At 31.0% G+C, this 13848-nt stretch overlaps 1 protein-coding gene across 6 annotated transcripts in view; it reads left to right on the top strand.

Moving 5' to 3' along the window:
* The window catches only part of LOC145276981 (uncharacterized), a 109852-nt gene that overhangs the window by 72885 nt on the left and 23119 nt on the right, over window positions 1–13848 (top strand). For 2 of the 6 annotated variants that reach the window (XM_080128568.1, XM_080128550.1), the window contains exon 4: window positions 520–675. The exons of 2 other annotated variants lie outside the window; for them this stretch is intronic. In XM_080128568.1, the coding sequence (XP_079984694.1) occupies window positions 520–675 (156 nt within the window). The remainder of the gene's footprint in view (window positions 1–519; window positions 676–13848) is intronic. 2 more of the 6 variants (XM_080128576.1, XM_080128558.1) reach the window with 1 other exon arrangement.

The following is a 13848-nucleotide window of genomic DNA, read 5'->3' as shown; positions in this document are numbered from 1 at the left end:
ACTAGCATACTCATCTTGAGTGTTATTCACACAACGTTTCGGTCGATGTAACCTCCAACCTTCTTCAGATGTATCTTGTCGAATTCGAGAATCTTCTGTGGCAAACTCAACAATTTGCACAGAATTTCAAACAGAACGGGAAGCAGCATACTCTCGTCCCATCAGCCATGACTGGGGAGAAGTCCTAAGTAATTCTGCAGTGGAATTTTTAGTCTCACCCATACTGAGGATTGAACCTTCGACCTCCAGAAGAATGTGACTTCCAACTGAATTTTACCAAGTACTTTGACTATTGTGCTTTTTAGAAACACAATTTACATAAATGAACTACAGCTTTTTAAATGTTTTGTCCAGATGACTTTGTTTGTTTTTTGTTTTGTTTTTTGTTTTTTTTTTAGTTGGATGTGGGGGTCTGTACTCTTCGGATAAACTCTCCACCCAATGAAATGAGAGTCCAGAATAAACTGTTCTGCACAATTCTAGCTAGAGTATTCATTATTCTGTGATTCATTTTGTTAGTGTGCTGTTTTACAGGCCTCTGAGGAAGACATAGTCGACGCTCCTCCTGCAATTACAAGCGTCAAGGACCGTGCAAAACACCTGAACAAACTCCAGTCAGAGAGTGACCTGCTGAAACTGACTTCTCGAAAGTCTGAGAAATCCAAACATGAAAAAGTAAGCTGGCTCTCTCCAACACCAACACTACTATTACTACCACTACTACTACTACTGTTAAGAACACCAACAACAACAATCTCACTATTCTCTGTTGTTGTCTATTGTTTTGTACATTGAATTCTACGCCTGTGTGTTGAAGCCATGCATGGCAACTTTGTTATTGCCAAATCCTTTGTCCTTCTTTGTCTTCTACCTTTATTCCTCATTTGTTGTTGTTCTATGTCGGGAATCTCTTTATGCACCACACAGCTATGCATATTCTGCCATACACAACTAACAACCATTAGGGTAAAAACGTTTGTGGCAATAATGTTTGGCTGGTTGAAACTTTGTCGGCAGAGGTTTGTTTGGACAATGTACTTTTCAAAGATAACAAGAACTGGTATTCTTGCGATGCATCTATTCAATAAATGCATTAGCAATAAAAAAAAATCATATTTAAAACTTATGCATGACAGACTGACAGTTTCATATATACAATTATAATTTAAAACTTAAGCATGACAGACTGATAAAATATTGCATTTCAAACTTAGCATAAAAGACTCACCGTCCGACTTGATCTTTTTCTAGAGATGGTTGGTCTCATTAAAAACCAAAAGTTTTTATTAATAAATCATTTTATCAAAAACTGATATTCAGCTCAATTTTATGTGAAGACATTTTTTTTTTTTGACAAATAAAAAAAAAAAAGTGAACATAAAAATCTAACAATTCTTACATGCATAACCAAAATACACATGAATAACCAAAATTTGGCATAAAAGTCTGTTAATAATTGCAATAACATATATAAAACATAAGTAAAAAAAAAAATGGACATAAAATGTTTCGTAATTCTTACCGGGAATAGCATAACTAATAACTGCTTTCTTGAAGGCAGGTACCAGATTTGATGGAAAATAAAATCAAGAAGAATGTAAACTGTGAAACACAAATCAAAACTTGATGTGCAACTCTTTTTCATTGATGTAATTGTTAGGAAACGTCTAACAAATGAGTACAAGATTTAGATTTGGTGAGAATATGTGTGACCATTAATTAGCCAGTTAATTTATGAAAAGATGTTATTACCTAACACAAAATCAATGATGTCAGATGATCAATTTACTGAGTCATAGTATCACACACACATATATATATAAGTAAGTTTGAAAATACTTTGTAAAGATCGTGTCAAGCTGGTCTAATGGTTATCATACTTGACGCACTGTCTTTAGGTTTCAATCTCAGCTTGAGTATTTTTTTACTTACAAGAAGTGACCTGTTTAGAAAAACACATAATACTCACATGCACGTCTCAATTTCTGTATAGATTAAAATATAATATGTATGCATATTTTACGACCGGGCAACACTGGGCGGCCTGTTGGTGTATATATATATATATATATATATATATATATATATATATATCTTCCTTACTTCACTTAAACACAAAACAAACCAGACATGAGAATTTATTGTCAACATGTAACATCTCAATATGTGCTAACATTTTCATGTCAGTAAACCTGATTAGCTAGTTAACTGCTAAGTATAATTCATCTGACTCGAAATCAATGGTTTTAGATGATCAATTTACTGGTCTATAATATCACACACACACACACACACACACAAACATATAGTATGCTTGGTGCTTCTGCAGAATTGGACGAGATTTTGTAGTTGATAAATGGAGTTTTCAGATAAAAATCAATGTTTTCAACTGATATTTTTGTCAATTCTAACAAGTTTCAATGGTAGCTTCCAAATTATGCAGTCGAAATTACCTGATTATTCGTGAATTATTAAACAAAACAACTTTAATTGTGTTAGCAGGTGAAAAATGTCTGCTATTCTGTTTAAATCAAAACGGGAAATTACCTCCCTTCTGAATTCTGTGTTTTACGGTCGTTTTCATCAAATTCTATTTTTTATTATTTTTTAATAAATAATTTTCTACCTTATCGATTTTCGTAATTTTTGGATATAATCATCTTAAAAATACGAGGAATACGGAGATTCCATTGTTTTCATGTGAAATTCAGTTTTACGATTTCCGAAATTTCACCCCAATAGTGTAGAAGCGCCTTATGTTTATTTATACAAACATTATTGACTGCATATGTGCATACAGATTTCTTCTGCACTTCCTGTGGAAAAGCAATGTGATAACACTGGCCTAATAACGCCACTTTTTTTAAGGAATTGCAGCAGAAACATGTATGCACATGTGTAGCCAATAATGTTTGATCAATAAATGAACATACTATTATTACACTTTGCTTGTCATTGAGCACTTTCTTTTGATAAACACAAGTGGATTTACATCTAGGAAACTACAGCAATACAGTCATTATTTTATTTATATATATATATATATATATATATATATATAGAGAATAAATGACAAAAGATTATATTCCAAAGTTCATGATGTTGACCATCTTATAATTTATTCCTTTAATTCAGTTGACATTTACAGTTCTCGACAGTATCTGTTTCATAGCGCAACAGATACTGTCAATATTTGTAAATGTCCACTGAATTAAAAGGAATAAATTATAAGATGGTCAACATCATGAACTTTGGAATATGATCTTTTGTCATTTATTCACTATATTGCTCTGTAATTACATTGAGCTTCTTAAATACGGATTGGTATACATTATAAGAAAATAAAGTATATTTCCACAGAAATATATATATATATATATATATATATATATATATATATATATAAAATCTGATAATCTTAGGTTATTGTTTTCCAGAGATTAAGTAACCAATAACGTTTAACGAGGTTAATACAAGAGTGCTCAATACTGAAGTAGAGCAGGGTATACTCTTTATGCAAACTTTGCTTTCATGTAAGCTGTATCGCCTTAAGAGACCTCTAGTTACTGGTAACTAGCTAACTGAAACATGCCCATGACTGTATAGCAACATATTACTGCTTAAGCAAAAACAAAGAAATATTTATATATTCTTTTCCTTTTTGCTTCATTTAAGCACAAAAACTAGACATGACAGTTAAAAAGTTTGTATGTACAGGATTTACTCCTGAACTAATTAATTGATCATTATGAATTTTGAAACACAGCTGCTAGGGATAAGGGATCAAAATGTAAGCTATATTTAGTTTAAAGCAAAGGGGGTGGAATCCCTTCATGAACATCCAGATACCTCCAATTTTTATGAAATTTTAACAGTAAGTATTAAACATCAATTAATAAAATATTCACCAAACTTCAGTTTCCTTGGAATTAAAAAAAAAATATTTTTAGGGGGTACAACTTTCCATTTGAAAATCAAAATATTTCAGATTTGCATTTGATCTATGTACATTAGATGTTAATCAAAGAAGATTCCCTGAATTCCAATTTCTTAAGACCCCTTAAATTTTAGAAATTTTAGAGAATCCAAATGATGTAATGGATTTGGCTCAAAATCAAAATTAGAATGATTCTTCATATAAGGCTTAGTATTATTATAGCTTGGTTTAATCTTCATTAGGGGTACATAAAAATGGCGCAAAACTGTCCTGCTTAAATTAATTAATTTTACCCATCCTCGTATGAGTATTCTTCTTGTGTGTGTGTGTGTTTTGTTGACTTAATTATGCCTTGATAAATGTAATGATCTAAAAAAAAAAAAAAAAAAAAAAAAAATAGATATAAAATGTGAATGTCAGTCCAAATATAAATGTGGATAAAAATTTCACATCTCAAAAAACCCAAGAATTTTGGTGGCTTGTCTATTTTGAAAAGTACATGTCCAAATCAAACAAACTTCTAACAACACCTGTTATGTTCGCTTCATACTACACAATTGTCTTTGATTTTTTTTTTTTTTTTTTCTGGAGATGATCCATTCAGTCTTACCGTTTGAATTAATGAATTGCACCTTCCACAATTTCCTTTTTATACTCTGCTTGTTTCGTTTTCTTTGTTTACCTTTTTTCTTTTCAATCTCTTTTTGCTTGGTGTCTTGGAATTGACCTTTCAATCGCTTATATCTTTGCTGTTTTGTTATTTTGTTTTTTTTTGTTTGTTTTTTTCATTTTTGTTTCTGTTGCATCTTTTTTTTATTTTATTTTATGCTGCTTACTTGTAATATTAATGAAATATTTTGATTTTTTTTTTTTTTTTTTTAATTTTCAATTTCTATTTTTATTTTCCATTTTTCGTAGAACAGCCATTGTTTTATTTTTTATTTTTGTTTTTCATTACAAGTTTGTTTTTATGTGGAAAATTTTCAGCTTAACACTTTGAAATGTTTAGACATCTGAACTCATAAAACTTTCTTTCTTTTTTTTAATATTTTATATAAAATTGTCTTTTTTTCTTTTTATTATGTAATAGAAATGAAATTTTGTTTTCTACTTTGTTTTTTAGCAATATTTATCGAAAATTTTTTTTACCATTTCAAATGAAATTTTAGGTTTATATTTTTTGCTCTGAGTAATATATGCATTACAATCAATGCGTTCAAATGTATAAATGTTTTTCTTTCATTCTCGCTTTTCTAGATTTTTCTACAATAAAAACAGCAATCCTATACATATCTATATTTATTATCTATTCATGTGTAAGTTTTTTCCTTGCAATATTTAATTAATCTATTTTCCTTTTATTCAACTACAAAGATATTCCCTTGATATTCATATAAGAAGTATAAACATATTATGGCAAGTAAGCTACAAACGTTCGTGTTTCATTTCTGCAGAAAATCATCTATCTGAAATGTTATTTATATTCCTTTCTATTTATCTTTATAATAATATGAAAATCTGCTTCTCAAAAAAAAAGGAACCGAGTCACATCAACAGAAAACCTTGAACAAAGAGCCTGATATCTTTCCAGATAGAGCTCTTTAAAAATAATAAATGGGACTTAAAATAAGCCACATTTATTATTGTTAAATATATCTTCCATTTCATCCTGTCTCTCTCTCTCTCTCTCTCTCTCTCTCTTTCTCATATATATATATATATATATATATATATATATAGCCTCATCAGGGTCGAAAGTCCGGTTCGTGGATTTCTTTTTCTTTTTCTTCATTTTTTTTGTAAGTTCAAAAAGTGTGATCATCTTTTACTTTAAATCCCGCTCGAAACTGGAGCACTACACACTTAAAACCACCGGACCAACACGTAAATTCTCGTCTCTTCGCCATAACACCAAAATGAAGAAAAAGAAAAAAATTCACGAACCGGACTTTCAACCCTGATGGGGCTATGTATTAGCGAAATATAGGACTTACCAAAAATTTAAAAAAAAAATAAAAAAGCAATAAACAATGGTTTTATCATTATATTCGACACTCCAAAGTTTCCAAAAATTTCTCAATTAAATTTTACTTTTAAAAAGTGTCTTCAAAAAGTGTGACCATCTTTTACTTTATATATATATATATATATATATATATATATATATATATATATATATATAAAATGTCATTTTTTGTGATACTTTTGAACAAATTCAGTTATTTATACAAAAATTATCTTTATCTTAATGCTAGTTGAGAGTAATTGTCCCTTCACAAATCTGATACACTTTAGATATGGAGCGACATATATATTTAAAAAATTTAATCATCCACAGACACATGTTGTTTACTATTTATGAGCATGGCTGAACTTAGCGAGATTCAAAGCTAGGACCTAAGAATTTAAAACTTGAAGTTCTATCATTGACCGATCTCTTACTAGTACTGGAATATACCACATTATATATATATATATATATAATCTCTTCCTATTTATCTTGTATGCCTAATTTCCTCTTTATCTCTCATATATATATATATATATATATATATATACTACATTTCAGCCCGGCGTTGCCCAGGTGTTTGGGTGTGTCTGTTGAGCAAAAAAAAAAAAAAGTGGTAGTAGGAAGACAGGCTCGATCCCGTACCGTGAAGGAGGAAAAGAACGGGGAAAAAAACCTGACGTCTATGCTGTTACGAACACCGCCAAACCGAAAGCGACATTTTTTTAAATTAGGGCTAGACAATTGAAAGGAGAAGATGACTTTCAAAAATATTGGCGAAAAAAGCGACCCCCCCCCATAGAAAAGTTCCCAGTTGAAGGTGAAGATATTAATGTTCTTAGCTAATTTTTCGATATCTGTCGTCTGAAAGGTCAGACTTTAAAACGATACTGATCTTGGTAAAATCCATCGCCTCTGTCAAAAGTTTTAGGCACACATGCAAACATACATACATACATACATTTATATATTGGTAACTAAAAATTTTCAACCCAAACCGATTAAAATGCTTGTCCTATCTCTGAATACCCTTCATATCAAATTTCAAATGTTTAGACCAGAAATTGTCTGAGCAATTTTGTAAAGACCGCAGAGGTCAATTTTTTTATAACTTTGACCCCTATTATGACCCGTTACATTTATTATTGTTTTGGGCTCAAATCAAGTTATTAAGTTAGATCCATGTCCAAGGAACCTATATCTAAACTTTCAAGTGTTTAGACCCAAAATTGTCAGAGGAGTTTGGTAGAGTTCTCAAAGGTCAAATCGTTGAACTTTGACCCCTTAACAGACAAATTTCTGGCCAAAAAACGATCACAAAGATTTTCCAAAATCTCAGTACCCTGTATGTCAAATTTCGAGTCTGTAGACTTAAAATTGACAGAGTTATTGCGTAGGGAAATGTACACACACACACATTTACTTTTATATATATATATATATATATATATATATATATATATATATATATATATACTCCTATAAATTCGTTTTTCGTTTGTGCGTATTGATATTCATATTAAAACCCCTCTTTTCTATTTATTTAAAAAGAAAATACATTGTTCTTATATATGGGTCGTAGAATTGCATTCAGTAGCAAAAGATCTAGCTAATTTGCATATTCTTTTAAACATTCATTTTAATTAATTCCCTATTAGTTTTTTCGGTTTTCTAATCGGATGATCATCTTCAGTTAACCATTAAGTGTAATTATATTCATGCAGATATTCTACATGATTTATACTTGTATAATATTTGCATAAAAAGTGTGCAGTAAAGACTAAATTTTTTCCATATATATTTATCTATACGTATATATTTCTGTTTAATCTATAAAAGTGAATGTGTCTGTGTGTCTACATTTTCCAACGCAATAACTCTGTCAATTTTCAGTCTACAGACTGGAAATTTGATATACCAGGTACTGAGATTTGGGAAAATCTTTTTGATCTGTTTTCGGCCAGAAATTTGGCTATTAAGGGGTCAAAGTTCAACGATTTGACCTTTGAGAACTCTACCAAACTCCTCCAATAATTTTAGGTCCAAACACTTGAAATTTTTGATATAGGTTCCTTGGACATAGATCTAACTTAATAACTTGATTTGAGCCCAAAACAATAAATGTTAAGTGGTCATAATAGGGGTCAAAGTTAAAAAGATTGACCTTTTTTTTTTTTTTTTTTTTTTGCTCAACATACATCTCCAAACACCCGGGCAACGCCAGGCTAAAATGCTAGTCTATATGTCTATAAAAGTGAATGTGTGTGTGTGTGTGTGTGTGTGTGTGTGTGTGTGTGCACATGTGTACATTTCCCTACGCAATAATTCTATTAATTTTTAGTCTACAGACTGGAAATTTGATATACAGGGTACTGAGATTTAGGAAAATCTTTGGGATCAGTTTTCAGCCAGAAATGTGGCTGTTAAGGGGTCAAAGTTTAACGATTTGACCTTTGAGAACTCTACCAAACTCCTCCGACAATTTTTGGTCTAATCACTTGAAATTTTAGATATAGGTTCCTTGGACATGGATCTAACTTAATAACTTGATTTGAGCCCAAAACAATAAATGTTAAGGGGTCATAATAGAGTCAAAGTTTGAAAAAAATTGATCTCTGCGGTCTCTACCAAATTACTCAGACAATTTCTGATCCAAACATTTGAAATTTGATATAAAGGGTATTCAGAGATAGGACAAGCATTTTAATCGGTTTGGGTCGAAAACTTTTAGTTACCAATATATAAATGTATGTTTGCATGTGTGCCTAAAATTTTCGACAGAGGCAACGGATTTTACCAAGATCAGTATCGTTTTCAGACGACAAATATCGAAAAATTGGCTAAAAACATTAATATCTTCACCTTCAACTGGGAACTTTTCTACAGGGGGGGGGGTCACTTTTTTCGCCAATATTTTTGAAAGTCATTCTCTCCTTTTGATTGTCTAGCCTTCATTTTAAAAAATCACTTCCGGTTTGGCGGTGGTCGTAAGAGAATGGACGTCAAGTTTTTTCCCCCATTCTTTTCCTCCTTTGCGGTACAGGTTCGAACCTGCCTTCCTACTGCCACTTCTTTTTTTCTTTTTGGTACACTTTCAAACACTCGGGAACGCGGGTTGAAATGCTAGTGTATATATGTCTAGAGAGAGAGAGAGAGATTCACACATACAACTATCAAAACAACCTCTAAGAACCGTAACAGAATCGAATTAAGACAGCAGATTTTGCACAAAAGATTCAATATCTTGTTGGATAGAGCTATGTAAATAGTAAATGATAATAAAATAATAAATAATATCTTACTGCAGTTTCATAAATTTGTGCTTTGAATGTTTGGTGATGCCACAAAACTGTAGTAAAATGTTAAGTACATTTTATTTTTTATTATATACTAGCGAGGGGTATCCGGCGTTGGCCGGGTGTTTGGACGTGTGGGGGGGGGGGTTAAAAAAAATAATAAGTATGAGGATCGAACCCGAACCGTTGAGGCAAAGTTGTAAATTAAAGTGTGAAAAAAAAAAAAGTGCGACATTAACCATTGCCCCCACCGCGACATGCTAACGGAAACACGTTTGAATTTATTTAATTACTTGGATTTAGCAGGTGCCCGTTTTAATGAGTTAATGAGGTCAAGTTTGACTGCAGAATGGTATTCATTTACTGCTGAACGCTTCCCCCCCCCCAAGATGTTATAGGAAAAAGACTAACCCACATGCAGCGAGCGACAAATGTTGAATATTTATCTTCCCGAAATCGACCAAATTAAATAGACAGGCAAGCTTCGTTGTTAACTGTGAGATATTACGATTTATATGTGATATAAAAAGTTTTAAAAAGTTGTGAAGCGAGCGACCGCTTCTCTGAAAAAAGCCTTTTGTTGACATACAGAAAAAGCGAACACACACATACAGACATACATACATACATTTTCGCTTTTATATATATATATATATATATATTCAGAATGTGAAAGATTATATGTAATTATTTCCATATATTATCATTTTTTATTTGATTATGGTTTAAGAAACATCTTCCACCGCTGATAGTAATAATAAATATTTATTGAATCGGAAAAATTTTAGCCTATTTCCCAATGCCATAAATATTTATTGATTTAAATTTCCAGTAAGACTAAAATCTCTAGATCATCCCCTCACAAGTGCGTTTTTACGTTTGAGAAAGCATAGGTACATTTAAGATTTGTTTTTACAGTAATTGGGACAAAATAACACTTTTATATTTAAATATTTAGAGATTCATAAAGAATCGGCATCAGTAATTGTATCAGAATCAGGAATTTAGTACAGAATCGGGGGGGGGGGGAGTACTGTAATCGTGACATCACTAATATATACTGAAATAAAACATTAAATTGACATGAAAATTCAACACAAAACAGTGAAAGGAAAATTGATCACACGACACTGTGGCGCAGCCATATCTCAAGCACAGCTGGACCATACTGGACACCGTTGAAGGAACGCGTTTCCACTAGTTGACATAGCAAGAAGCATACGTATTGTTATTTGTTTTGTTATGAGAACCGACGGATAATAATTGACTGTGGATCATGGCGGAAGCGTCAAATGCAACCAGTTAAGCACCGTTCATGCTGAGCACATAAGCAAAGAAATGTTGTTAAAACGAAACAACCAATATTCAAACCATCTTTACCTTCCCAACTATAATTTATATTAGCTTACACACGGTTTTACTCGAATTCCCAAGATTCCGGTTGTGGATCCCAAGGTGAAAACTGAAATCCCAAGATCTTGGGGAAATCCCCAAGCACTGGGATCTCTGATGTAAACAGAAATTTGAAACCTAGTAGGTGATGTCCTTTTCTCTTCCTTGAAACCTCTTTCCGACAGAAGAGATGTTGCGAGTCTGTCTCTACCTTTACAAACAAAACACTTGTCTAGCTACAACCACTATCAACAATGTCCTCTACTCTTTATCTGTGCCTAAATCTAAATGCAAACTCCATGAACAAAGCTTCTTTCCTACAACTTCCCACGTGTGGAACTCTGTTCCACTGACATGCTTTCCAGCTGACTACAATATAGTCATCTTTAATTACAACATAAACAAGTTCTTGTTGAGTCATCCATTAAAATAATCAAATTATATCAAATTTACACCACTAACAATTATTATACTGTTGTTCCAGTGACCACCATACACTCGTTAGCCCTTATTCTCGAGTGGCATTTGGGCCTTGATAAATGGTGATTCCCTTGTAAAAAAAAAAAAAAAAAGTTAATTGCACCTGTTTCAATTCATGCATTGTTTTGGAAATCTTGTTTTTTTTTTGTTTTTTTATTCATTTTAATTTTTCACTAAATGAAATTTATAGTATATGAACAAATGAAAGGTTTGTTTTTGTTGAGCCTTTTTTTTTTATTTATTTTTTTTTTTTTACTATGTATATACTTGTAATTTCATACTCCCATGAAACTTCCTCCTATGGAGGAAGCCAGTTAAATCCACATAGGCAGTGCTATTTTCAATCCATTTTTTTTTTTTTAATATATATACAGAAGAACCCCGGGATACGGAATTAAAAGTTAGTAATAAAATAAAGTATATAATACGCATGTATATAATCAAATAACATCATAAATAACACCGTAAGGCGGGTCAAATACCGTAACCAGGGACCAGAAAAACATTGCACTCCACATCGTAACCTGAAAAAAAAAACATATCCTAGCACCATCATATCTCGGGGTTCTACTGTACTTGTTAATGTATCTATTAAGCAGGATCTCTTTTTGGTGTATTTCTTACATTATAGTTTGTTTTTTCATTTTTTATTAATATTCATGTATTCTACTACACTCTTCGCTTTGCCCATAATGCTTGTCTTAATGGTATCCATTGTTATCATAAAAATGAAATTCAATACTTATTTATCTTTGTATTTAACAACAAACATGTTATTCTTTAGTAAAAACTGAATGTTATTATTAGCTTATGTAAACAAAGTTTAGCAACATTGTGCCGGATTTGTAATCTTGCATAGACCATGCCTGTGAGGAGAAGAGGTTATTTTTTCATAAGCTTATTTTATACATACTTATTCTGCTTCTCTCTCTCTCTCTCTCTCTCTCTCTCTCTCTCTCTCTCTCTCTCTCTCTATATATATATATATATATATATATATATATATATATATATATATATATATATATATATATATAATGTGTGTGTGTGTATATATATATATATATAACCTGAATTTTACAAATAAACACTTGTTGGTATATATATATATATATATATATATATATATATATATATATATATACATATATATATATATATATATATATATATTCAGGTTTGAGGTGTTCAAAAGTCGGGACTAATGAAGACAACGAGGTTGTTAGATGGTGCTCAATAAAAAGAGCAAAATATTTTTTTTATTATTTGAGGGTAAAGTTACATATGATCGCTACAAATAGCCATCTGTTTCAGTCAAAGAGACTTTGCCTGAGGAAGTCTCTTTGACTGAAACAGAGGTTATTTTTTCATAAGCTTATTTTATACATACTTATTCTGCTTCTCTCTCTCTCTCTCTCTCTATATATATATATATATATATATATATATATATATATATATATATATATATATATATATATAGCCTGAATTTTACAAATAAACACTTGTTGGCATATATATATATATATATATATATATATATATATATATATATTCAGGTTTGAGGTGTTCAAAAGTCGGGACTAATGAAGACAACAAGGTTGTTAGATAGTGCTCAATAAAAAGAGCAAAATATTTTTTTTTTATTATTTGAGGGTAAAGTTGCATATGGTCGCTACAAATAGCCATCTGTTTCAGTCAAAGAGACTTTGCCTGAGGAAGTATCTTTGACTGAAACAGATGGCTATTTGTAGCGACCATATGTAACTGTTTACCCTCAAATAATAAATATATATATATATATATATCCCAACAAGTGTTTATTTGTAAAAATCAGGCTTTTATAGTTACAGATGACCTGAATAACTTATCATTTTCTCCATCTCTCCTGAATATTTGCACAGTTTAATAATTCTAAACGAACAATAACAATGAAGAGATGGGCATACAAAATAACATAGGTTCAAATATGAATATGTGATGTTAAGGCATGTATCATTAAATCTGTTGGATAAAAAAAAAATCAGTGGGTGTCAAGCCAGCAGAAGAAACAAAGGGAAAATGGCAGCTTGGTTACATTCTGATTTTAAAATTTATCAAACTTAGTTACCTCTGTACCATATAAAATAACATGGATTTAAATAAGTGATGCTAAGGCAGGTATCCTTAAATATATTTGATTAAAAAAAAAAATCAGTATGTCGGGTCAGCAGAAGAAAAAAAAAAATACGAATGAGTGAAAAAGACTAGGATGTTTACATAGTGTATACATATATCATTGTTACTATCCGTTTAATTATTAGACTGGGTTAGTGTTCAAGAGAGTTGGAGAAAATTATAATTTCATGCATTATTGGGATTACTATTTTATTCTTAGTTGTTATATTCAAGTTTCAACCAATGCATATATAGTAGTAATGGGACGATTCCAATATTTTTCCCGATTCCAATAACAATTACCGATTCCGATTCTTTATAAATCTCCAAATTTTTAACTATATAGCTGTATTTTTCTAGGATTTCTGTAGAAACACACATGTCAAATGTGCAGATACTTTCCTAAATGTAAAAATATTCCTGTGGGGAAGATCTATCGATTTTAGCTTCACTGGTGATTTTAAATGAAAAAAATATTTTATCATTATAACCTGCAATGGAAGATTTTGCTTTGAACAAAATCAAATAAAAAGGACAATTAAAAGAATCGTTTTGGCATCGGAAAATCAGTACAAATT

This window comes from Euprymna scolopes, chromosome 1, assembly GCF_053919585.1.
Source record: "Euprymna scolopes isolate OS-2025 chromosome 1, ASM5391958v1, whole genome shotgun sequence".
Taxonomy (NCBI): Eukaryota; Metazoa; Mollusca; class Cephalopoda; order Sepiida; family Sepiolidae; genus Euprymna; species Euprymna scolopes.
This window is presented reverse-complemented; position numbering and strand designations above follow the sequence as displayed.